The sequence below is a fragment of the Cibotium barometz genome, chromosome 18 (assembly GCF_041138505.1).
Source record: "Cibotium barometz isolate CiBa-2024 chromosome 18, ASM4113850v1, whole genome shotgun sequence".
Lineage (NCBI taxonomy): Eukaryota > Viridiplantae > Streptophyta > Polypodiopsida > Cyatheales > Cibotiaceae > Cibotium > Cibotium barometz.
In genome coordinates, this window is record NC_141063.1 from 21,149,837 (window position 1) to 21,174,807 (window position 24,971).

General features: G+C 41.1%; 1 protein-coding gene across 1 annotated transcript in view; it reads right to left on the reverse strand.

Annotated features, from left to right (window-relative positions):
- Positions 1–4,086, reverse strand: part of LOC147629064 (putative ubiquitin-conjugating enzyme E2 16) — a 36,257-nt gene extending 32,171 nt beyond the window's left edge. The window contains exons 1-2 of the mRNA XM_086812304.1: positions 3,929–4,086; positions 3,557–3,660 (exon numbers count right to left, since the gene is read on the reverse strand). Coding sequence (XP_086668430.1) covers positions 3,557–3,660; positions 3,929–3,949 — 125 coding nt within the window. The 5' untranslated portion in view covers positions 3,950–4,086. The remainder of the gene's footprint in view (positions 1–3,556; positions 3,661–3,928) is intronic.
- Between the last annotated feature and the right edge of the window lie 20,885 nt (positions 4,087–24,971).

Here is a 24,971-nt window from a genome sequence, read left to right on the forward strand (position 1 = left end):
CTATGAGCAGCATGTCATCAACGTACAAGATGATGACCAAGAAACTATCCTGAGTCTTCTTGACATAGAGGGTACTTTCAATAGGACTTTTGTAGAAACCATGTGCAACCAAGTATGCATGAATCTTTTCATACCAAGCCCTAGGAGCCTGCTTAAGGCCATATACGGCTTTCTTCAACCTGCATACTTTGCTTTCCTACCCCTTTTGTAGAAAACCACGAGGTTGAGATATATGTCGATAAAGATTTGTAACTCACACTACCCTCTCAAGTGCCCATGTTCCCTACCATCTACTCTGTATTGTTCCATCAACACATGGTAGTAACAATCTGCAAGAGAGCACATAGGACAAGAGAACCCTAGACAGGGAATGCAAACATGGAGTCCACCTCCTCCCTCTTGCTACTTGCTTCCATAATTAAGCATTAAAGCTTACCAATTGCAAGCAGAGTCGATGTCAGCGGAAGTCTTCGCAATGGAAGCGTCTAGAGTGTTGCAATCTTCAATCTATCGTGATCCTTCGCGACAAAAGTCTTCAAGAAGATGAAGGGAACCTTGGGAAAACCTCCCCTATGGTTCAACTTGAGAAAGGAATGCTGAAATTAGGGTTTTCAGCCACAAGGCCAGAAATTACATTAAAAAAAAGGACTGTTTTGCTGAATTTCAATCATTGGAAGTGTGTAGAAGAGTGAATACCACTTGGAAACACTCTTGGAAGCTTAGAAAACACGCTAGCAAGCTTGGATATGGAGTTGGAAAGGAGAAAGTGCAGAAAATACAGCCCAAAGACCTCATGAAGGGAGGCGCCTAATTCTCGAGAGAGGGGGAAGAGATGATGAGATGTCCACCCTGGGTGTCAAGTAGAGAGGACAAGTGACTTGTGGTGCAAGCTAGGATGGGCACATGGCTGGTTGCTCCCTTTGAACAAAGGGGATAAGGTCTGGGTGGTGGGCATTGAGCTTTGTCTGCCTCCGGGACATCAATGAAGTGTGTACACAGTGCACACTCACTTATAAATTAATGCTAGATTCTAAGGCTAGGTTTGGACCAATACTTAACACATGTCACATGCTACATAACCATGTCAACAAACAGTTTCACACGCACGGTTCATGGACGTCCCCTTACCCTGAAGTACACATTAGTCAAGCAAGCACAAAAACACCATGCAAATTCAATTTGCAAGCAATGCTATGCAATGCAGCAATGGTATAGACAATTCCCGTTCGTGAGACTATACCATTCTAGGCAAGTACACGAGGTACCAGACCCAATGGAACACCAACCCTCCAGGCATTTTCCAAGCATGTACACAAAGGCACAAGTCCAACGGAAAGCCAAGTCCATAGTATCACGTGAGTGGCATCCATCCCCGGCATATGCAATTGCTATGGACGCTAGTCCAATGTATGTACATAATGAGAAAGCACGGGTGGACCAGTTGGGTGGCCAAATGGTGACCAGATGGGCACCCGTAGACACCAAAATAGCCACCAACAAGAGATGATATATGCTAACAACATCATGCCAGAAACACCATTTTGCTAAGGTGAATAAGGCACAGTACACTAATGTTGAATACCTCTTTCCAACAAGTCTGCATTAAACTCTTTGGACATGTACTCCCCCCCTCTATTTGTACATAGAGTTCAAATCTTACATCGAGATGCATTTTCAGCCATGAGCTGAGAGTGCTTAAAGCACGTAAATACCTCTAACTTCTGCTTGATAGCATAGACCCAACTGAATCTGGAAAGGTCATATGCCAGAGGAACCGTCCTTCATCTGCCCTAGCAAAACAAGTGAACAATATGGTAAGGAGCTTGGCTGAAATAAACCTTGGTCCAATAATTCGGTTACTTGTTTCATAATCTCTTCTTGTTGTGCTCTGCTTACCCTATACACGGGTCTATTTGGTGGGGAACTATCTGGCACCAAATCAATGTCGGGTCTCTCAGAAGATAACTATCCTGCAAAATAATCCTCGGCCTATCACTCGTAAGAGTGTCTACATTTACATCATCACATTAAACAATGTCACGTACAAAAACCAAGTACGCAGAAACACTCCACTAAGAAGAGGAAAACAACCGTGCTCTGATACCACTATAAGTAATCCGGCTAGGTGTGAACGTCCTTGGGCACTGTCTCGTGAACAATATGCGTGTCAACACTTAAAATGTAACAACCACAATGCAGAAAACAACTGAAAGATACATCACTTCACAAGATAATCTGCAAGAGACACACTCCAGAGTACACCACCACTGGGGCCACGAACAGGCCAACCCCCCACTCAATACTGAAGTATTATTGGAGTAATTTAATCTACATAAAGTTCCAAGGGCTTGCCAGCCAAATAATCCAATGCAATGCAAATATGAAGACAAGTTACTCAAACAAAGTGTGTCGAAGTAGATTGTCGATGCCAAACTCGTTTCCTTTTCAAAGAGGGGTTCAGTCCTATTAGCTGTAACATGGACAGACCAGAGATGCCTTGGCTTGTTCTTGTTGGAGCTATGACAACACAAAGAGAGCCTCCTCGGAGCACAAACCTCACGAGCTAGTTCCGCCCAGCTCAGGATCACCATCTTCTTTCGGCCCTAGCATGTTGCACCTACTCCACCAACAGATCTGGCACTTCATCATACCAAGACACAAGAGCATAGGGGTCACTCTACAGCGAGCCACACTGCTCCGAGTTGCGAGAGAACCTCGGCCCCCTAGACCATCCCATCAGGCCCAGATCACTGTGATCCTTACACGTCACCGACGCACGATGAAGGCCTTCTCTTCTCAGCCTCTCTTCACTATTTTAGATCTTGCGGCCATCCTCTCCTACCCAATGATGGATCTCCTCCATGGACCCCTCCCCTCCATAGATTTGGGATAGAGTGCATTACAATCATTCTTGTATACTTTATAGCATGCTCCCCCGTTTGTTCTGTGCATTTACATGGGACTCAGCTTCAGTTACTAGGTTTCCATTTTCAGTTTCAATTTTTGTTTCAATTTTCCATGACGACGATATTCCATGGATACTTGTAATCATCTTTTGTCTCATAGGCCCATCAGGGCCTTTTGTAAGACGTCTCTCTCTCTCTCTCTCTCTCTCTCTCTCTCTCAACACATGCACATGCACACACATTACATATATGTGTGTAGAAACCATGTCATTCCATTAGTCCTTCAAATAAGATATGTATACAACACGTATCTTCATCCTCGAACTGTGCTTACATAACCATTTATTATACACATACATAGGCACACAAACGCGCGCGCGCACACACAGTGCTCCCCCCCCCCCCCCCCCCCATTTGGAGAGATCGTATGGAGCACTAAGTCCTTTATCAGAAAAGAAAAAAAAAAGCATACATGTATGGCCACATGAATGCAAAACTTATCATGTGCATGTGTGTGTTCAGCTATATGTAAGAATGTATATCTGTTGCATACACGGTTATTCAGCTATTTATTATTTGATGTTTCCTTTTTGTTTGTTTTAATGGTCAACAAGCACATCCTAATAAGAGACTCACCCGGAGAAAAGTACCTTTGCAGGTTATCAGAGACTTTGTGTTTGAATCCGGAAGGAGGATTCAATTGCCACTCTTTCAACTCTTTGTGCAATCGATTGGCTGCAATTCTACTGAGCCCCTGCCTCCTCAAAACAAAAAATAAATAAATAAATCTAAAATTTAAAAATTGGAGCATTTTCTCTTGAATCGCCCATCAAAATTCTTACACAAATTTGTTTTTTTTTTTTAGATCGTTTCAATGCAGAAATGTTTTTAAAGAAAACCAAAGAAAAAAAGAGACGGCAACTGTTATGTGAGCCATCAAAAATCTCAAATTCAATTTAACTGTGTTTTAGTTAAAAAGTGTTTAAAACAGAAAAAAGAGAGAGCCAGACAGACAGACCGACCTTTGGGGATGAAGAACTCATCTTTCAAAGCGTTTGCAGTAAAACCCCAACTATTTTTATGATCCGGACGAGGGGATTTTAACGAAACTGTTGGCTTTCCTTACGAAGAAAACTCGGTTCGTTTGCTGTCGATTTAAAGGGAGGCAATTTTATTGATTAATCAATTTAGGGATCCATTGACTTAATCAGTTTGGAGTACTCTTCACACCTACATATTGGAGTCGGCTGGATTCACACCAGTCCTCCCTTAAGGGCCTTGCACATGACTCTTGCATTTTACCCCCTGAACAAGGGGAATGTAGGAAGTCAATACCTTCCACTTGAGCAAAAAACTTTTGCAACAAGCCGTGCCTTGTACTTCTTCAAAGGGAGTCATACTCATTCTACCCATTGTCGGCTCTCATTTGCACGAGAGGTGAACTTATGAATCTTCATCACCTCACTCGTGAGGCCATACAGCGAGGTTCTCATGAGTCACATTGAACTCGTGTATCATCCTTGATCTTGAACACTCAATATAACCTCACCAATTATAAGCACCATCTAGGTATTGGATTCTACAATGATAGTAGGCTTGTGATCTTTAGCATCCTCCGCTAAAAGACTTTTATCTAAAAGCCCCTTTGGAGACGAAGGAGGGGCTAGCTCAAGTGTTTTTAGTGGTGTGGCTGCTTGAGGCACTAGGGTATTGGATTCTGAAAGCCCCTTTAGAGACCAATGAGGGGCTAGCTCAAGTGTTGTTAGTGGTGTGGCTGCTTGAGGCAACAAGGCATTAGATTCTACAGTGATGCAATAGTAGGGATGTAATAGTAGGCTTGTGATCTTTAGCATCCTCCACTAAAGACTTTTATCTAAATGTCCCTTTAGAGACGAAGGAGGTACTTGCTCAAGTATTGTTAGTGGTGTGGTTAGGCGTCTACCTTGGGCAATACTATATTTTATCCTTGGTATGATAGGGGGAAGCTTCTATTACACTCACATGCCTCCTCCCAAAGGACCACATCTCAGCTCACAATGATCTTCTTTGCCTCAAGGTAGTATATCTATAACATTTAAGCCCACAATATATTCCATCGTTGAGAGAATTTTGTGTCGATTTTAGGTAAAATTTTGCAACCATCGTGGTGGATCTTTGGGTATTCGTCAAGGACAACATGCGAGTGGCAAACAAGACCATGTAGGCAACATTTTGTAATTTTTTTGGATTGTGAATATTTATAGTTGGCATAATGCCAATTAGAGAAGGGCGCTTTAGGGGTGGTTAGATAAAACTAGTAGCCACCATCCATGGTTACTAATGGGTGACTTTAATGAGAAATGTGATAGAATGGGGGGGGGAGGGAGGTAAATTTTGTTAATGATTGATAAAGTATACTTTAGTCAGAACTTTATTTAGGATGTTGTGATTGGGTACCACACACCCTAAAGGTTTGGGTGGATTTGGGCTCCACTCTCTCCAATCACTACATGTGAGTGGAAATAACATAATTGGGGGGCTTAAGTTGCCATGGTTTTAGAAAAATAAAGTTGATTGTCAACATTACTCTTCTTAGAGATTGGGCTTTTGTAGACCAAACTAAGGAGGCTATCAACTTCCTAGCATAGGGAAAGGATGTTAGCCATGGGTGGGGGAAGTTTGCTGATAGACTGCAAAGGATAACCATACAAGTTGGTAAGAATAAAGCTGCTTAGAAGAGAGCTCATCAGGAGGAAGTAGAGAAGGTATGGAAGGTGTTTCGGGGGAAAAAGACAAAGACAATCTAAAGGGATTGATGATGTAGAGAGGTGTGATTGGCTTAAAATCGTATAGTATGGATCAATACATGGAAAATGCCACTTGGCCAAGCATAATGTCCCAAAATCTCATGGGACACATGCCATCTAAAATTTAGCCATAGCTTGCCACGTGATATGGCGGGGTTGTTGCCTCGTATGCTCACCATTGCCTCCATATCTTTACCACATAGGTATGAGGCATTGACCCCCCCTTACCCTCCCCCTTGCATACATAATCCACCTATAATTGGCACTTAAGTGCACATTGTAGGGTAGACTATGAATACATGCATGCTTCTTCCCATGCTCCACATCCTTAGAGCCCACATTGGTCCTTTCATGTAGGCTTTTCATCAATATATGGGTGAAGGTTTATATGGATAAAGGTCAACATTAAGAGTAGACATCATCCTAGCTAGGGAGATTTTTGAACAAGTACTCTAAGCTTGAAACATAATGATTATGGGAGAGAGATCAAGCCAAGACTCGATTGCTAGACCTTGTTCCCACACAACTATTGTTAGCTTAAGAAATAACCCTTAGCATTATATTTTAGTTCATACCTTAGTAGTAGTACTCTATCCATTCTAGTTTTAGATACCAATAGTTGTGTACCAAATAAAGCAACAATGATGCTTTATATCACAACTGATGTAATCTTGTAAGCACAAAAGTGATATAGATTACACTTTTGCAATGACACCTTGTATCATAATTGATGTAATCTTGTAAGCACAAAGTGTAATCTAATATAGATATTCATATTTCAATACAAGACAATACTCGGTGATCAATTGTCTATGTGATACATTGTTTGTTAATGGTGATTGTATGTTTATCAATTGACTAATATGTTGTTTGTTGATGGTGATTCTATGCTTATCAATTGACTAATATGTTAATCATTCCGTATTCGTCGGCAACACTTTTGGCAATCCTACTACAAATTAATCATGTATCCTTTGTTCTCTAGCTATGTTTTTAAAATGTGAGGACTTTACCATGGATTTATCGTTGGGGTTAAGGGATTGCCCCTCCAAGCCAATTGTCTAGGGTCTTTGATGTCGCATTATATCAACATAAATATTAATGTAATGTGGCACATGAGCATGCTTCTCTTGTATACATTTGGGTTTTGTTTGTCAATGCTGCCTGTACTTTATCCTCTATTTATTCATGTCTTACAAACCTATTCACTATTTAATTAGCCAGTCATTGGGGATCCCATTTAGTTTAAAACTATTCATGGGTTGCGTTATTATGAGCAGTACTATCTGAAGGTTAGGCTATATTTTACCAATACAATCTTTCCCTCCCCGACACTTAAGGCTGTTGCCATGAACTAGTATGCTCAGTGTGGACAAGTTCTGATGCTCCGAAGGCAACATTTCTAGATAGGTTATAGGTAGATAAAACCTCGATGAAAGTATTACATAAATTACAATCCGATCCTTAGAGAATGTTTGATACCATTGAGTAATGTACAACAAAACTCCATACAATATAATAGGATAGATGTAAATCTTAGGCCCGAGGATTATCTCTTAGTGGAATAGTTTGTCCGAGAGCTTCGCGAACGAGCCTTGGAATTATTATTCGACTCACCCAAGAAGGGTAGGGGAAACAAGAAGAGGTAGTAGGTTTCTTAGAATTTCTATTCGTCAAATTATGATGGACAAAATGACTTGACTCCAATTCAGATTTTGATTCCAAAGCAAAGTCCTTGAAGAATAAGGGTAAGAAGATGGCTATTTGAAAGATCAAGGATTGGTTGGTAGTTCAAATGTTATAATCAAGGTCACGTAAAGGAATAATGCAAGCTGAGCATATTGTGCTATTTGTGGCACAACACTCATTCTACAAAGGCATGTTATTATAATTCCAAGGTACAACAGTAGCAAAGGCAGCCACAACTGGTAGTCCTGAGGTTGTAAGGCCAAGGGCGACCAAGTGGATTTTAGTGCTTTTATTGCAAAGGAGTTGATTGTTTGAAGTTGGTCTCGAAAAGACGAATTGTGTGATCTAACAACTAGAGCTAGTAGGAATTACAAAATGTGATGCCACAAGCTAAGGGAGCATGATGGTCATTGAGTCGATTACAACAAACACGGAAGAGCATCTTCAGGTGCATGATCAAAGGGTCCAACACACGACTATCTACCTGAGCATATTGTGCTATTTGTGGCACAACACTCATTTTACAAAGGCATGTTATTATAATTCCAAGGTACGACATTAGCAAAGGCAGCCACAACTGGTAGTCTTGAGATCGTAAGGCCAAGGGCAACCAAGTGGATCTTAATGCTTTTATTGCAAAGGAGTTGATTGTTTGAAGTTGGTCTCAATTGTGTGATCTAGCAACTAGAGCCAGTAGGAATTGCAAAATGCGACGCCACAAGCTACGGGAGCATGATGGTCATCGAGTCAATTACAGCAAGAACGGAAGAGTATCTTCAGGTACACAATCAAAGGGTCCAGCACACGACTATCTACCTTGGGGAAGTTCCCAAAGGAGAAAGAACAGCTAGTCAGATGGGACGAGCAAAAAAAGGTTCTTAGGACACGTGGTATTATGCACGATGAAAGGGTCCAACATAAGATTGTCTACCTTGGGGGAGTTCCCAAAGGAGAAAGAAAAGTTATTCAGATGGGAGGAGCAAAAATAGGTTCTTAGGACACGTGGTATTGTGAATTCCAAAAAGGTGGAGATGATTCAAGCATTGAAAACATTGGCTAATTTCTAGGTAAGATTGATTAATTATTATATTGATGTTATGATTTTTCTTTAAACAGTAATGTACGAGTGATTGGCACTACTATTGGATCACGTGTAAATGTGTGACCGCAATAACACAAGGGCAAGGGGCACCTGCCTTCCAACTATAATCATTATTACTAACTCATATGCTACCATTGGTTGGCATTGTTATTGGAGCGCATATAAATGTGTGACCATAATAACACATGTGGCAAGGTGTTGACTCCTACCTTCCCAACTATAGCATTAGTATACTAACTCATGTTTTGTGTTGGATGGTGATAGGTGCCAACTTTGACCCCTCTCATTTATGGATGGGATTCATATTTAGTACAATCATTGGTGCTTTGATGTGTTATCATTATATTGCTTTAGTTTGATGTCTCTAATTCTCTAAGATTTTGAAGCTATTGTTACTAATTGTAACTGTGATGATAACCACATCATCTTTTTGGTGGTCTTGCCTTGGTTGTTATAATGACTTATGGACCGGTTTTAGTGATAAGTTATGAATATACTAAATGCTAGAGAATCCCATGCATGGATGTACTTATGATCAATAAATATTAAGACTTTCTTACCCTTGTTTTTATAGTCTATCGCATGTTCTGTGAGCTATGATTTAGGCCATGTCTAGGGGGACTCACTGATGTCATGGGCTATGTTTTGGGCCCTGTAGTCTATGTCCCGTAGGCTATGTTTTGGGATATGTCTTGTAGGCTATATCATGGGCTATGTCATGTGGGCTATGTGATGGGTAGTAAACATGGAACACACATAGTAAGTTTTCTAATTGGCTCATGAAATGGCCAAGGTAGTGTCAAACATGATAATAGGTTATATAAATTTCCTTTTGATTATAGGACCAAACTTGGACCCCTGATCTCTCTTCTTTTAGCTACACCTCCACCCTTATTACTCCTGCTCCCCTACTATAGTTGTCCTTTCTTATATAAAAATATACATAGAGCCAACTTGTATGTCATGTGGGCTAACTCTATGGGTAAAAAACATAGAACATGCATAAGTAAGTTTCCTAATTGGCATGTGAAATGGCCAGGATAGTGCAAGATATGCTAATAGCCTATATGACTTTCCTTATAATCATAGGACTAGACCTAGGCTTGTGAACTCTCATGGGTAGTAAACATGGAGCACACATGATAAGTTTCCTAATTAGCTTATGAAACGGCCAAGGTTGTGTCAGACATGATAACAGGCTATATGACTTTCCTGATGATTATAGGACCATGCTTGGACACGAGCTCTCTTCTTTTAGCTACACCTCCACCCTTATTATTGTTACTCCCCTATATAGGTTGTCCTTTCTTGTACAAAAATATACATGGGGCTAATTGCATATGCCCTATGGGGTATATGTGGATAATAAACATGGAACACACATAAGTAAGTTTCCTAATTGGCATTTCGAATGGTCTACATAGTTTGGCATGCTAATAGGCTATATGACTTTCCTTATAATTATAGGATGAGACCTACACTCGTGAACTCTCCTCTTTTGGCTACACCTTCAGCCTTATTGCTCCTACTCCCCTTGTATAGATTGTCCTTTTTGTTGTTTAACAATACGAAACTTGGACCCCCTAAGATCTCTTCTTTTGGCTATACTCTATTCCCCTAGTACAAATTGTCCTTTCTTGTATAAAAATACGCGAGTTTCATAGAAATATTTAGGAACATAACATAGTTAAGGAGACTTTTGTTTTAATACTGCCTTTATTGTAGGGCTAATAAATGTAACGATATTCTTAAACTCCCAAAACTTCTAAACCAACTTGAGCTTGTAGATGCTATGGATCTTTAAGATTTAAAAACTTATAAAGCCTCCCTTTTAGATGCAATTGTTCAAACACGGATCCTCTTGGCTATGGGATCACTAAAATGGATGAGTAACACTTACTCTTACTTTTACCATTATAATCATCACCATCTAGCGGTGGCCAACTGGTAGTGGTGATAGTTCATGTGGCGGCGGTCGAGTAGAAGTGGTGATAGTTATATGCCACCACTATAATTGAAGGAGCATCATCACAAAGTCACCTTAGTGCCGTTGTGGCATGATCTTGTAAACAAGCCAAGCCACGTAAGCGACTGGGCATCTCTACGTATAGATGTTACTTCTTTTTGGATTAGGAAGCTCAATTCTTGGGAGTCTTAACTCTGTCTTCTTCCTAGGTTATGAAAATTGATAGCTAATAGGAATTGGTCTTGAGAGCTTCATGTGTGGTTGTTAATGCTCATTGTAAATAATCCGTTATTACATAATCTTAGCTCTCTTGAATTTTATTAGAATTATGATCATGTACTAGCATAGTGTTGTCAAGGGAAGCAACACATTTGATCCCATGAGCCTTACTCAAAGGAGCTTATAAGAGCATATTCATCTATTGTGATTTTTTTCTTAGATCCCAAACACATCAAGATAGGCATATCATAATATTTATTGCATGGAATTAGCATTAATTGAAACTTTCCATCATCCGTGAAAAGATGCATTGTTGAAAGTCTCATAGAATCTACAAATGTTTCTTCATTTGAGAAAATTTTGCCCCATCAAAAATTACACCTCTGCATATATAACCCTTGCAAGTTGATGCATATAACCAGTTTACATCATACATTATCTAGCCCACTTTCTTGTCATATAACTAGCCAGCCACTCATGTGCCTAGTAGATTGTATTAAATTCAAAACTACATTTTTCCCAAACCTTTTGGGCCACTAATCTTGCTTCCACATATAAAATAGCACTCACTTTAATCACTTGACAATATTTCTCTCCTTGTTGAGTGTTATACTTGTGATTTTTGAGTGTTATAATTGTGATTTTTGACCCCAAAACTAAAGCAAAACTTGACAACCTCTAAACTCTTTGGGATGAAAAGGGAATGATCACATGGTAGTCAAAACATAGCTAGTGCATGGCAAAATCAGTAAGTCGTCAACAACGCTACAATCATTGTTAAGCACTTAGAACTATAGCACATGACGAGCAGTGCCAAGCGGGACCGACAAGCAGTGCCAAGTGGTGTAGGATAATAAATCACTTCATGGAGGACTACGTAGCTGACGTTGCACAAAACTTCTTGGTAACCAATCTCATTTGGCGTACCATTTTGATCTGCCAAAACCAACAACAACAGGCTCCACCAATTCCTCTACCCATCCCCCATGGTTTGTTGCTGCCTCTTCCGCCACACAACATCAAAGTACCCAAAATTCAACAGGAATAAAGGGGAAGATCTACACACACACATGGCATAGTTTGAAAACATATGGTCAGCAAATAGGATGATGCCCATAGTTCCGAATGAAAGAAAAAAATTAGCTTATGTGGATCCTCGGGTAAGAGGGCCATTGATTGGCTATCAGAATATAATCAAAATCACTTTACCACATATGTTGACATCAAAGAAGCCTTCTTGCATAGGTTTTGAATGGATAAAACATATTTGCAAACTACTAGATAAATTATGCAAAACTTAAAAGAAAAAAATGTATACCTATAGAGGAGATTACACCATGAAATTTCCCACCCTTATTAGGGTGGATAGAACTAATATTGGGAGAGTTTTTTGTTTGAGGCATGTAAAAAATAGCTCAAATTGCCATTGTCTCAGTGGATGTGGCACAATTGATGACTTTGATGGGTTGGTAGAAGAGCAACCAAAAGGGCATAAAAGAACCTTGCATAGTCCAAGTAAAACGAGTCTAAGAAGAAGAAGCATGAGTCCGCCTTAGAAGACTTGGAAGAAGACGAGTGAGATTCATAATCGGAATCTAATTAACTCAGAGGAAGAAGAAAAAGCACAAGTCCAAATGAAAGTAAAGAAAACCACCAAATGAACAGTTGCTCGCCCTGTTTAGCAAGGTGAGTGCAACACTTGCCTCTACCCCCGAAGTGAGATTACTTGGTGTGCACAAAATCTAATCCTCATGACATCTTAAGAAGGATTTCAATATGATTCCACACTTTGATAAACCAACACACACGCCACTAAGGAACTCTATGGATACAATGGAAGAATGCATCATCATCAACAACCACCTATACCAGTGTAGCAAACAATTGTTGAGCATCATGTAGTCCCAATACCTCAATAAAAAGATGATCCTATTGTCGGGGAGAATGAAGAGGAAATGCTAGACCACCAAGAGGAGGGTACCAATGCTATTACCCACCACAGGCAATCAAGGCACACGAAACTGGGCATGTTAATTATAGCAAAGGCACTAGTAGGAATTATAATCAAGGTAAATAATGGGTAAGATAAATATTAACCACTTCATAGAGGTTAACATGGTATCACCCATCCAACCTACCACTTTGCCATCTTACCCTCTTGAATGGGCACTATCTTTTTGTAAGATGGTGTTGGAACATATAAAGCAGCCTTAACCTTGTGCTTAATGTCAAATAGGAAAAGTCCAAGGAATTCATGTGTATACTTGCTTAAGACTTGTAAGAGAGGCCGTGTCACTTATAATTTAGTTAGGCAAGTATGAAAACTAGTCACTTGTATACAAGTCATTTTGGTAATAAGCAATACATAATCTTTCCCTTGCAATAGAATACTTGTAAGCTCTTCTCTTCCATCTTCTTGCTTGCATGTATGCTATTGAATCTTGCTTACATGTATGCTATTGAATATTACTTGCTTAATGAATGCATGCTAGATAGGATTATTTATAGGTTTTCCCCTTGCCTTAGCTTCCTCTTCTTCCCCCACCTTTTGTGAGAGAGAACCATCATACAAGAAGGACCATCTCTACTTGCCTTTATCTATAGAGCTCTCCCTTCACCCCATTAGCAAAGGAGTATTTCGGTGTGACAATGGATTGAGGATGTGAGATGGATGAGCTAGTGCACCCACATTAGGAAGCTACATTTTCAGCTCAAAGGCAAGACCTAATGCCACATGCTTTGGCAAGGCTAAGGTAAGACCTTGACTTGAACATATTTGGCGTTACCGATAAGAACTAGCTTAGGGCTTAGCTCCGTTCATCTGTCTATTCCAAGCTATTGGGACTACCCAATATTTCTAGGTGTTGATTAGGAGGTAACACACTCGAAAAAATATATAATTTTGGAGTCACTGGATGTGTTTAGTTTATTGTTTTTTATTTGGTTTTGAAGCTTGTTGCATTAGAGTCTTATTCTATTTTCATATCTCGAAGGAGAAAACCATGGATTATTGGTGATTTACATGATTTTAAAGCCTATAAGGCTTTGATCTTGTTGTATTGAGCTAAGTAATAGCTTAGTAATTATGATTAGGAGTGGAATCCATTGCAAAATATGAGCATTAAGCTCCAGTAGGTGTGGAGCATAGTGGGATACGTAATTTTTATCATGCATTTCATTATTTTTCATGTATTGTTTGAATTGGTAGCTTAGAAGCATGCAAAACTGTCAAAAATACTTAAACACTTGCATAATCACCATTAACTAAGATTAGGATCCTTAACCATAATTAACTAATATTAGGATCTTTAATCACCTCTCATCAAAGTCACATAAACACTTGCATAATCACCATTAACTAGGATTAGGGTCTTTAATCACCTCTCATCAAAGTCTAAAAAACCTTAAAAAACTCTAAAAACCAAGCTAAGAAAGCTCTTGGGTTAGGAAATGTGAGCCCATAGTCCCGCAAAAAAAGACGTAAGTTAAACGCGTGAGCTTCGAGTTGTGAGTCTTGAGCCTAGAGACGTAAGAGAGAGAGAGAGAGAGAGAGAGAGAGAGAGAAGAAGAAGAATAAGTTGAAGAAAGGAGCACCCTAAGGAAAGTTTGGTGTTTACATGGATAATTTGTGTGTGTGTGTGTGTGTGTGTGTGTGTGTGTGTGTGTGTGTGTGTGAGAGAGAGAGAGAGAGAGAGAGAGAGAGAGAGAGAGAGAGAGAGAGAGAGAGAGAGATAGAGAGAGAGGAAGGGAGGGAGGGAGGGAGGGAGAAGGAGAGGGGGAGAGAAGAAGAAGAAGAAGAAGAAGAGGATAGAAGCACTCTAAGGAGAGTTTGATGTTTGCATAAACAATTGGTAAGATGGAGAGAGAGAGAGAGAGAGAGAGAGAGAGAGAGAGAGAGAGAGAATAAAGAGGTTATAAACGAGAGAGAGATAGAGAGACAGAGAGGAGAGAGGAGAGAGGAGATGGGAGAGAGGAGAGGGGAGAGGGGAGTGGGGAGAGGGGAGAGGAGATAAGAGAGAGGAGAGAGAGAGAGAGAGTGAGTGAGTGAGAGGAGAGGAGAGAGAGAGTGAGTGAGTGAGAGGAGAGAGAGAGAGAGAGAGAGAGGCATGGGCAAGTTGGGTTGCGTCGAGAGGGAAAAGAAAAGAAGAGTGAGAAGAAGTATGGAGGAGAGAGAGAGAGAGAGAGAGAGAGAGAGGCATGGGCAAGTTGGGTTGCGTCGAGAGGGAAAAGAAAAGAAGAGTGAGAAGAAGTATGGAGGTATGGGTACAGAAAGAGAGTGGTTGTTAAGAAAAGCTCGCTCCAAAATCACACTCCTTGAAAATGAACTTGAAAATAGAGATGAATCATCCCATATGGGTCAAGGTATTCTCATCAACGAGTCTGACATAACCGCTCTCAAACCGTCAATTGATATCTATAGAGCTTGTAATAATAAGATGTGGGATGGTGAAGATGAGGACCAAGAATATAAACCCCTCTTGGAGCCTTCTAACTATGAGTATTGGATGCATATTTTGGCAACACTGGAAACTCTTCCCCCCACAAAATCTGGGACAAGGTTTGCATGATTAGACGATGCCATAATTAAATTCTTTTTTTGTGCTTAACACATTTGAAATAGAATTAGCAGTGACACCCGCTTGCCTTGAGCTCAAGTTCCCCTGAAAATACCACCTGGATGGCTTGCCTTGGTAGCCAACAACATGTTGTCTTGGAGGCATGGATCAATTCCCAATCCATGACCACCAGTTGTCTTGAAGTTGAATGTTAGGTTGGAACTAAACCTGCATCTTGCGATTTTTATGTGATTCCCATAGGTATAATGAAAGAGAGTGCCATCCTTGGAGGGGATGGACTACAACCATTGATTGTGTTCTCAATTGGTAGAAAAGAACTTTAAAACTCGAGCTTCCCCATGGAATGGTTACCATACCCTTGGTGGATAAGGGCACTCCATATCTATCAACATCCCAAGCCTCGACCCCCACTTAAAAGCCATCACCTTAGGTAACTCCTAATGCAAAACACTCCTAACACATCACCCTAGGTAACTCCTAAAACACAAAACTCCTCTTGCCTCGTAGTGTGTTGATGACCACCCCCTCAAACCATTATGGAGATCCAAAACCTTGCAAACGAAGACAAAGACCACCCTCGAAAGCTTAACCTCAACAACCCTTCAGGGTGGTCACTAAAAGGAGTAGGTAACCAAGATTCCTCGACCTATCCAAGGAAAGTACAATGCCCAAGCAAAGACTTGGCATGCTACCATCTAGCTAGAAGCCTACCCATAAGTGGAGATTTGCCAAGTGGGAGCCCCAAGTAACATAATTTTACACATACCGTGAGCCTCGTTTTGGATCCCCTTCAAGATGTTAAAAGCTCGTGGCTTCTATGTGACGGACACCCTTCCATATTTGGGACCCAAATGATGGGCACCCTTCCATACTGCGAGCCTCGTTTTGGATCCCCTTCAAGATGTTGAAAGCTTGTGGCTTCTATGACCGACACCCTTCCATACTTTGGGACACCCAAATGACGGACATCCTTCCATACTTTGGGACCCAAATGACGGACATCCTTTCATACTTTGAGCCTCATTTTGGATCCCCTTCAGGACGTTAAAAGCTCATGGCTTCTATGACGGACACCCTTTCATCTTTGGGACCCAAATGAACACCCTTTCGTGTAGGTTTCAAAAACCTCACGTACCGCATCCCAATCTCAAAAGTTAAAAGGAGTGAAGTGGTGTCCTCAAATGCCAGTTTGACTCAACCATGCTGCCATGCTCTTAGAAGCACAAGGCTTCTACGAAGGGAACCCCTAAATTTGGGTTTTAAAGTTAAGAAATCTCGCACCATAAGCCTCTACAACCATGCCATCAAATGCCAAACAAAGTGGAGAGACCAAAAGCCATGCTTCCTGATGCTAACCCCAAAGTTTAAGGATTTGAGAGAGCAGTGGATTATTCCACCTCAGCTTATGTGCTGACACCACTTTTAGAGAAGTTGGAGGAGTCTGTGGATGCCAAGCACAGCAAGAGACAATACCTTGCTAATGTGCAGTGACCTTACCTATCCTTGTTTCCAAATTTTAAGGTGGAATTTTCCAAGACTAGACCTAAATAGAGTCCTCCCGTTCACCAACTAAACAGTGTCAAATAATAAAAATTACCCAATATCGTGTCTCTTGATTATTATCTTATGTTTTGTTATGTTTGGAGCAAGGGTTTATTTTTTTGTTCATATAATTTGAATTCTACTATGTTATTGGTTTATTTAAATAAGACAAATCTCCATGTACAAGATCATTTGATAGTGGTATCAAAGCATGATTAAATTCAAGGAAGAATTTTAGCAATTTGGGGGTTTGTGAAGAAAAAGCAAAAAAGTGGAAACATAAGAGGACGAGCAATTTGGGAGCTTCAACATATTCAAAATTATCTTACATGAAGGGAAAAAGCCTACAGATTCTGCAAAAAGTGAATTAGCATCTACATCAAGGACAAAAACAAGGCAAAAGACTAAGGAAGAGTTAAAATTGTTAATCCCATTTTGGATTAACAAACATGATCCTAAGTGTCACAAAACGGTACTATAAAAGTTATACATTATGAGATATTGGCCACCCAAGGCCTAGTAAGTGAGTTTTGGGCGCCCAAGTGTGAATAAGGGCCAAATGTATATAAGACATTTGGGCGCCCAAGTGTGAATAAGGACCAAATGTATATAAGACATTTTCTCATAATGAAAAGACACAATCCACTTTGTGCTATAGAGATCTCTCCCTTGTGTCTTGAGAGAGATTGAAGGAGTGAGAGCATTCTAGCATTGTGCCTCTTTCGTGCTTGTGTGTTTATGCTTGTGTGAGAGAGTGAGAGAGAGAGAGAGTGATTGCCTTATGTGACGGTGTGAGCGACTCTACGGTAACAGCGTGGAGTGAGCTTGGAGACCTCAAGGGCCTCAAGTTCGAAGTATTAGTAAGTACCTTACAACAGTTGTGATCTATTGCTCATCCTTTAGGTGAATGTGTAGAGTTTCCTTTTGGAGGTGTGGTAGCCCATAACATTTTTGGCTCCGCTGCTTCCGAGGAAACACCTTTGTTTCTTCCATCCTCTTGGAGTTTCAGCTCCCATTGCATAGGATTAATTATTGCCCTTGCATTCTGGTAGTGCATTGTGTGGAAAATGAATGGATAAGATGTGTGTGGTAGAAAGAACTTGTGAGAAATTGGTAGTGATGTTGTGTATGTTTGTGGTGGAGTGGTTTTAGGATAATACTTCACTGTTTGTTCTTGTTAATTTTGATAATCGCATCATTGAAAACACCAACGTGAATGAGTAGGTTCGTGTTTGGCAGTGCATTGTGTGGAAAATGAATGGATAAGATGTGTATGGTAGAAAGAACTTGTGAGAAATTGGTAGTGATGTGTATGTTTGTGGTGGAGTGGTTTTATGGGGAACCAACATGGGGAACCAACAACTAGTGTTGATGATGACCTTCTTGATGCTTATTTATTTAAGTTGGACATGGTACCCGAATGGAGTGAAGAAATCTCAAAGTATCTAGCTTATGGTTTTCCGCAGGAAATACCTTTGAGCAAAGATAAAATGCAGCGGCTTATCAAGCTGGCTGCACCTTATCAACTGATTGCGGGAGAACTATATAAGCTAGGAAAAGATAAAGTGCTCAGACGATGCGTTAGAGAGGATGAGTTTGTCACCATATTGGAAGAGGCTCATTCAGGGATAGTAGACGAGCATTTTGCTGGAGAAATCACAGCTCAAAAAGTGCTTCCAGCAGGACTATGGTGGCCTACGTTATTCAGAGATGCCATAGAATTTGTCAAAAGATGCAAAGAATGTCAATGTTTCGCTATTCCACAACAAAAGGACAAGATGTCACTCACCCCTATTATTGTAAGACAACCATTTGAGAAATGGGTGATAGATTTTGTGGGACCGATTAGTCCAGCGGCACATCCATCCCAAGCCCGATATGTGATCGTGGCCATGGACTATTCCACGAAATGGGCAAAAACCAGAGCCTCAAGGAGAGCTGATGCGCAAACAACTGCAAAATTTTTATATGAGCAAATCATCTCGAGGTTCGGCTGCCCATTAGAATTAGTGAGTGATCGCGGCTCACATTTTATCAATGAGGTGATTGATCATTTACTTGCAGGATTCTTACTGATCCATCAAAAATCATCACCTTATTATCCACAGGCCAATGGTCAACCAGAGAGTATAAACAAGATTTTGTGTACTATCTTGGATGAAAACCTTGAAAGCAAGTCGAACAGATTGGAAACATAAGCTGACAGTATCCCTATGGGCCTATCGAACATCATATAAGGTAGAGATGGGTTACACTCTCTTCCATCTAGCTTATGGTGTGGAAGCAGTTATGCCTATGGAATACCTAGTCCCAAGCTTAAGGATTTCCATACAAGAGAGTCTAACACAGAGAATACATTAGCTTAAAGGCTAATTGACTTAGAAAAGCTTGATGAGACCAGACTAATAGCATCTTATGGACTCATGGTTGAAAAATTACGAAGGAAACACTGGTTCGACAAAAACCTTAAGCAAAAAGAACTTGAAACGGGGGAGCTTGTCCTCATGTATGGTGTCGGTAGTACCAGGAAAAAGAAACTTAAATACTGAGGCCTGGGACCATTTCGAGTATAGGAAATCACACCTCAGGGGTCTCTCCGAATTGAGATAATTGACGGCATCCAAATGGAGGGTTATGTCAATGGAAGTAAATTAAAAAAATACTTTGGACCAATAACCCAAGAGATGCTCTTGCAAGAACATCTCTTGAAACAACAAAAACAGCTTGCAAAAGAAAAGATACAACCAAGCACAAGAAGAGGCTAAGGCTAGAGAGATCAAAGCCAAACAATTACTACACAAAAAACTTATACATGTCAACATGGCTTCTATGACCCTTTTGGACGAAGGGGAACTAAACATTGAGCCAGCACGACTCAAGGTGGGACTTACTATAGCTAAAGGCCATGCAACAAGCATTGCATTAATAAATACGGGGTCAAGTCATAACTTGATCTCATATGAAACCTGGGTAGCATTAGGTAAACCACACCTTGAACCCACTGATGCGCAAGCTCGTAGCATTCACTTGATAGCCACAAAAGCTGAGGGATTTTTAAATGTTAACATTTCCATCAAAAATAATTCCTTGGTTGAGAAGGTGCTTGCCATGCCTGTAGGTTCCATGGAAGAAGAGATGATTCTAGGAAGATCCTAGATCTATACCAGTAAATGCAATATCCAATGGGAAGAACGGACAACACTGATAAGCACAGGCAAGAAGGTCATGTCCATACCCCTATGGAGCTCGACAAACAGAGGGAAGCACATCATAACTGATTGAACAAACAATGAGTGCAATGGGCACACCTCAGAGGACCCGTTCCGCGACACTTACCCACACAATACCCTACATCTAAGGGTACACAGAAGTGGGTGCCCAAGAATCAACTAACAGATCAACCAAACAAGATGGACACCATAAATGATAAAAAGAACCCAAGAAGAGCCTGAAAACAATTCAAAAGTTAGACCTTATTGAGTCAGACCAATTGGCAGGACTCCAAGCATAAGGAGCCTGTGCAGGCTGTGAAAAGGTGAGGCCGTGAAAGTGCAGACTTAGTTTTTGTGAAAGTGTAAGAATAGTTTTCGTGAAATGCTTTGGCCATGAAAGGCTCAATCTGTGAAAGTGTCAGTCCATGAAAGGTTCTGGCTATGAAAGGCTCAGGCATGAAAATGCAGGAATTGTTTTTGTGAAAGGCTTTGGTGTGAAAGACTCAGTCCGTGAAAGTGTTAGTCTGTGAAAGGTTCTGGTCATGAAAGGCTCAGGTGTGAAAGTGCAGGAATTGTTTCCATGAAAGGCTCTGGCCGTGAAAGTGTTAGTCCGTGAAGGGCTTTGGCCGTGTGAAAGGCTCAGCCCATGAAAGTGCAGGAATAGTTTCTGTGAAAGTGCAGGAATAGTTTCCGTGAAAGGCTCTGGTCGTGAAGGGCTCAGTCCGTGAAAGTGTCAGTCGTCCCATGAAAGTGTTAGTCCGTGAAAGGTTTTGGCCATGAAAGACTCAGGCGCGTGAAAGGCTCAGTCCGTGAAAGTGTCAGTCGTGAAAGTAAAAGTGTTAGTCGTGAAAGTGTCAGTCGTGAAAGGCTCAATCCGTGAAAGTGTCAGTCGTGAAAGGTTGTGGCCCCATGAAAGGCTTAGGCGTGAAAGTGCAAGAATTGTTTCTGTGAAAGGCTCTGGCCGTGAAGGGCTCTAGTCGTGAAAGTGCAGGGATAGTTTCTGTGAAAGGCCCTGGCTATGAAAGTGCAGTCATATTGTTCGTGAAAGTGTAGACAATATTTTTAATCCTTTGATTAAGTTTGTTTGGTGTATGAGGAGACACCAATCTTTTGTTAAAAAAATTTTGATTGAATCAATCGTGAAAGGCTAGATCATTTGTGTTACCACTTAATGTGTATTGTGTTTTGAAGAACATAAAACGAAAACAAAAACAAACAACCAAAAAGGAAAAAGAAAAGAAAAGAAAAAATGAGGATCAAGCTCCCACCTCGAAGGAATAGTCAAGAATCAATGAAAAGAGATGGCGAGCTCGGAAGATGCACAGGGAAGCGAATGCAAATGATCACTCCACGCACACGATGCGAAATGATGAAAAAGGAAAGAAAATCGATTTTATAATGGAGCCATTGGACAGGGCAGCTATCTTAATGAAGAATGCCACATGGCATTCGTAATTGGCTGCCAAAAATATATTGTTTCACGGCGTGAACTGTTTTGAACTCTTTCACAGCGTGAAACTCTGTAAGGTGGTTCACAGCGTGAACAGCTGTAATGTGGTTCACGGCGTGAACGACTGTAATGTGGTTCATGGCATGAACCTTTTTTCTATAGTTTCACGTGGAATGCATAAGATCAAAATTTTCTCATTTTTGTCTTTATGCTCAAGTAGTCAAACATGCACATGATGAGTGAATGATACATTTCTTACCTTGTACCCATTTGTGCAATAATTGGATACCTTTTGTTTATTGCCATGAGAACCAAGGGGTCACTTGGGTACTTTTGGGCATTTGTTGATGTAGTCATTTTAGTTCCATGTGGGAGTTTTTTTATTGTTCCTTCCACCCAACTGAACAATTTTGTTGTTGTGTCTGGTTTTGCAGAGGGCTTTTTCCTCCACACAAGGGTTGACATGGTGCTTGCTTGAGTCGGGAGTTGATGTTGCACATTTTTACCACCCTCTTTTTGATGACTCGACCTGTTGTGGTATTGGCCACTGAGTGGCGTTTGTGTATCCATATTGCTGCATTGCCTTGATAGTATCCTTGTGCGCTCGCCAACAGTAGGTCCTTTCGGACCCATTGCTGAACGCTATTAACACACCAATGGATTGCTCATACACTAACACTCTCTTCAACCATACTAACCTATTCCCAATAAATTACTTACCGAAGAAAAAGAGAAAAGAAAAAGAAATATAGAAAGATATCAACCCTACCAGTCATTCGACCGATCCTATGTGCCTGATACAGATGTCGGCCTTGGAGTCCGAAGCCCATGAGAACCCATCTACAACTCAAGCAAGCAGTGTCACTGGATACCCAACTAGCCAGAAAAGATGGGGGACACAACGACCAAAGCTAAACTTCTTGGGTCGTTATGCCCAACCTTTCCATGGGACCATCATCTGAAGGAAGCCAGAAAAGATGGGGGACACAACGACCAAAGCTAAACTTCTTGGGTCGTTATGCCCAACCTTTCCATGGGACCATCATCTGAAGGAAGCCATTACAGTCCATGGAAAAAGGTACTAGTACCACAACCTGGAATGTCTACAGATACTGGAAGAGGCTGAAGTTAAGGCAAAATTAGATAAAGTCGATCTCGGAAGAATGGCACAGATACTCCCTCGGACTATCGACACAGATCTCTACGCGGAGTACCTGAAGACCTATGACAAGGGGACCAAAAGAGGGAGAATCACCAAGGCAGACGGCACTACACAAGAACTCCTCATCACAAAGGACCTAATAAGAGAAGCTCTGCAACTTCTAGCCGTCGCAATCAAATCCCACCAACACAACATTGACAAGATGCCTTTGAAGGACATGGTGAAGAAGGCTTCCTATAATTCGAATGGTGCAGAGTATGAGAATATCCAAGATGAGGCTACAGAGAAGGCTTGGCAATGTCTTTAATGATGCAGATAAAGCTTGTAGACAGATACAACAGAGGGTCTCAACAGAATAGCAAAAGTACATGAAGAGAAAGAAGAAGATTGGGCATTCTATCTGCATAAGGAGATGGAGAACTATTTGAAGGCCCACCAATCTAAAATATCTAACCCATACCTTCTCACATAGGTGCTCAATCATGTAGCCAAAAGACCTCTCAATCCTGAAACGGAGGAACACATGCAGTTGGCACTGCTACTAGACCAGCCTATGTTAACAGCTAAAGATGTACACGAAGGGCAAGCCATCTTAATGGAGACCAAGGATATAATCAAGTAGATGAAGAAAGATCACAAGAAGAGAATAGATAGAAGGATGAGGGGGGTACTCACCGATGTTGCTCTACTGAGTCACAAAGACTAGAGGAAGAAGTGGCCATAGAAATCCGTACTTACCAAGAGGCACTGAAGGAAAATATTCTCAGTCAGACCACACAGGAACCCCAGCACAACACATCACTCCTCCAACAAGCCCTACCCAACTTATATTTACCGACTTATCTCCTCTCAAGGACTCAAGTCTGGCAGACACACCAATAGAAATAGCTCCAGAACCAGCAACGCTCATACAAGCCGAGGAAAGATAATATGTAGAGGTAGCCACAACCCAAGTACTGGAACCTAAGGTCCCCATGAGTCCAAGCAAGAGGAGAAGATTGGAAGACAAAGAGAGACTACCACAGCTTGCCTCCATGTAGAACATCAATTACCAACAATTCTTGCAGGAGACCGTAGAAGGGCTTGACGAGCTGCTCAACCAACCACCGCGTGGGCTGGAGACAGAATCAAGCACCAATGCAATGTGGGAGCAGGAACAAAAAGTTTGGCAATGCCATCTCTCCTAACAACACATATGCTCCACGAGTGAAACACTGCACTCTGGAAGCAAGTCAAAGATACATTAGCACAAGTTCAAAAGTTAAAGGCAAACTTGGAAGCAGCTGAGACAACCCACAAAGAGGTCATTATGAAGAGTTTGAAAGCTATAGAAGAGAAGGAGAAAAGGTACAACTCACTGGAGAGTAATAACCTTATATTAAGCCAAACAATAGTACAAAAGATCAAAGAGAATGCTGATCTCAATGCCAAATTGGAACAAGCAAAAGAACAACTCCAAAAAGAAGTCAACTACACAAAAGAACTCACGACACCCCCCATGCATAGCAAGTACAGGAATTCCAAGCCAATGCTAGGGCCCAAGAAGCAGCATTGCAAGACCAAATCACGCAACTAACAGCACAGCTCAAAGCAGAGGAGGAGAGGACACTCCATTTACAACAGGAAAGGAAACAGACCAACAAGGCTCATGCCAAGAAGATCAGAGCTCTCAATGAAACAATAAGTGTAAGCTAGGCCGAAGCACACAGAAATAAGTTGGCACACAAGGAAATAGTGACACAGCTTACGAAACAACTTCAAGACACTGAAAGGTTGGTAGCACAAAGATTACAACAGATTACCGACGCTCAAGCAAGGGAAGCAACTGCTCGGCGAGCCCAAGAAGATGTAACCCGAAGATTTGAAGAATTGGATGCTGCAAGGATGGTCAAAGAAACAACAATTTTAAATCTCATTAGCAACAGAGAGTCCCACATCATGCAAGAATTGGAACGTCAGTTCGCAATCCAAGAAAGAAGTCAATGGCCAAAACCCAATGATGATCTTTGTCTACTCCTTGAGCGGGCCTCCGAGTTGGGACAGTTGTCAGTAACCAAGCACACAAAGCTGGTCAATCTGCAATTAGCTAATTTGCTAGAGATTAGGATAGTAACATTTATGATCAGCTAATGTTTCCCTAAGCATGTTGTAAAAAGCAAATCCTGTGCACACAAGAGGTAGCTACGCCACAATTGTCACTACTGAAAAGCACCCCCGCCTGGAAGATTTCGGAATTCAACCCAACTGGAGAAAAGAGTACCTGGCAATTCCAAAATACAACCAAGTGTACATGAGTGCACCACCAACATTGCGGGTCGATGCATTGTACATGCCAATTAAAAGAAGATGGACACCGCTGG